Source organism: Mandrillus leucophaeus, unplaced genomic scaffold (assembly GCF_000951045.1).
Source record: "Mandrillus leucophaeus isolate KB7577 unplaced genomic scaffold, Mleu.le_1.0 Scaffold630, whole genome shotgun sequence".
Taxonomy (NCBI): Eukaryota; Metazoa; Chordata; class Mammalia; order Primates; family Cercopithecidae; genus Mandrillus; species Mandrillus leucophaeus.
This window is the reverse complement of record NW_012106809.1, coordinates 293836-295922: the sequence shown is the minus strand read 5'-3', so window position 1 is coordinate 295922 and position 2087 is coordinate 293836. Positions and strand designations below refer to the sequence as shown.

At 48.3% G+C, this 2087-nt stretch overlaps 1 protein-coding gene across 5 annotated transcripts in view; it reads left to right on the top strand.

Annotated features, from left to right (window-relative positions):
* The window catches only part of BAG6 (BCL2-associated athanogene 6), a 17650-nt gene that overhangs the window by 3776 nt on the left and 11787 nt on the right, over positions 1–2087 (top strand). The window contains exons 1-2 of one of the 5 annotated variants that reach the window (XM_012000497.1): positions 157–247; positions 363–483. The exons of the other annotated variants lie outside the window; for them this stretch is intronic. Of the exons in view, the coding sequence (XP_011855887.1) occupies positions 168–247; positions 363–483 (201 nt within the window). The 5' untranslated portion in view covers positions 157–167. Of the gene's footprint in view, positions 1–156; positions 248–362; positions 484–2087 lie in introns of those variants that run through there. 5 annotated transcript variants of the gene reach the window in all.

The following is a 2087-nucleotide window of genomic DNA, read 5'->3' as shown; positions in this document are numbered from 1 at the left end:
CGCTTTCGCGTAGTTCCAGGATTTTCCGACCTCTGGGGTGCTTGTCCTGCCGTGACCGGTGATGACACTAGTCGCTGGTCTCGTGCTTCCTTCCTAATCTGACTGGCTCCACGCTTATTGTGATTGGCATCATGGAGCCCCTCCCACCTCTCGTCCTCCAGCTCCCTATGCCGTCGATCTCCTGCCTTTTTGTGTTTCTCTCCCTGCGCCCCAGAATCAGAGGGGGGATGGGGACAGGTGTGAATGTGTGTGTTTGTGTAGGAGAAACTTTTTAGGTATTGGGGCAGGGATTAACGCTAGGGAGTCTTCCGGGTACACTCTGCTGGGCAACAGCGGGCCTCCCTTCCTTCGTTCTTCTTTAGAGACCTGTCGGCCATGGAGCCTAATGATAGTACCAGTACCTCTGTGGAGGAGCCTGACAGCTTGGAGGTGCTGGTGAAGACGCTGGACTCTCAAACTCGGACCTTTATTGTGGGGGCCCAGGTGAGACACCTCAGTAGTTCTGGAAGACACCTTTAGCTTTTTTTCCTCATCTAGGCTCCTTAGCCTGAGAGATGAGCCTGATTTTTGGTGATAAGATTTTCTTTCTTTTCTTTTCTTTCTTTTTTTTTTTTTGAGATGGAGTCTCACTCTGTCTTCCAGGCTGGAGTGCAGTGGCGCGATCTTGGCTCACTGCAACTTCCACCTCCTATGTTCAAGCGATTCTCCTACCTCAGCCTCCTGAGTAGCTGGGATACAGGTGTGTGCCACTATATCCAGCTAATTTTTGTATTTTTAGTAGAGACGGGGTTTCACTATGTTGGCCAGGCTGGTCTCGAACTCCTTACTTCAGGTGATCTGCCCTCCTCTGCCTCCCAGAGTGCTGGGATTACAGGCATGAGCCACCATACCTGGCCTCAGATTTTCTTTTTATTGATCCCTTCGTATTCCAGTCGAACGTTTTTTGATGTTTTGTGAGTGAGGCTGATTTTGTTCTGTCCTCCACATAGATAGAACTTAATGCAGAGGGAAATACAGAGGAAGGAAGATGCGGGTCGTCATCATGGGTGGACCCCAGCCCAAAGGGACAGACATGGCTCTGGCCTTTGGGAAGGGAAACAGCACAGGGACCCTAAGCAAGTGTGTGTTATTGATAGAAAGCAGTCAGGTTTATGCTGTGTTTTTGAAGGGTAGAAATCAGAATCCATACTGGAGATAGGTCCTTGATAGACTGTTGAGTGAAATTACTAATTTTGGTGTCACATCTTGAGTCTCTCGAGCTTAAAGCCTTGGACACAGTTATCTATGTCTTTTTTTTTTTTTTTTTTTTTTTTTCCTGAGAGGGAGTTTTGCTCTTGTTGCCCAGGCTGGAGTGCAATAGCACAATCTCGGCCCACCGCAACCTCTGCTTCCCAGGTTCAAGTGATTCTCCTGCCTCAGCCTCCCTAGTAACTGGGATTACAGGCATGTGCCACCATGTCCGGCTAATTTTGTATTTTTAGTGGAGATGGGGTTTCTCCAAGTTGGTCAGGCTGGTCTCAAACTCCTGACCTCAGGTAATCTGCCTGCCTCGGCCTCCCAAAGTGCTGGGATTATAGGCATGAGCCACCGCTCCCGGCCCTGGCTATCTGTCTTTATTTCTGTAATACTTGGAGACAAATTGCATGTGGGGTGGTCCATGGTTTTCTAAAACATAATATTACCTGGCTATAAGAAAGCTATGTATAGACTTGTGATTAGTTGTGTATAAACATTCTGGTACTTCCCAAGAGTCAGTCTCTAGTTAGAAAAAATATTTCTCTTTTTGCTACTTTTTTTTTTTTTTTTTTTTAGGTGGAATTTTGCTCTTGTTGCCCAGGCTGGAGTGCAATGGTGCGACTCAGCCTCCCGAGTAGCTGGGATTACAGGCGTGCACCACCATGCCTGGCTAATTTTTGTGTTTTTAGTAGAGACGGGGTTTCACCATGTTGGCCAGACTGGTCTCGAACTCCTGACCTCAGGTGTTCCGCCCGCCTTGGCCTCCCAAAGTGCTGAGATTATAGGCGTGAGCCACTGCACCTGGCCTCCTCTGGAACTGCTGAACAAGCTCTGAGGACCTGCGAATCTCT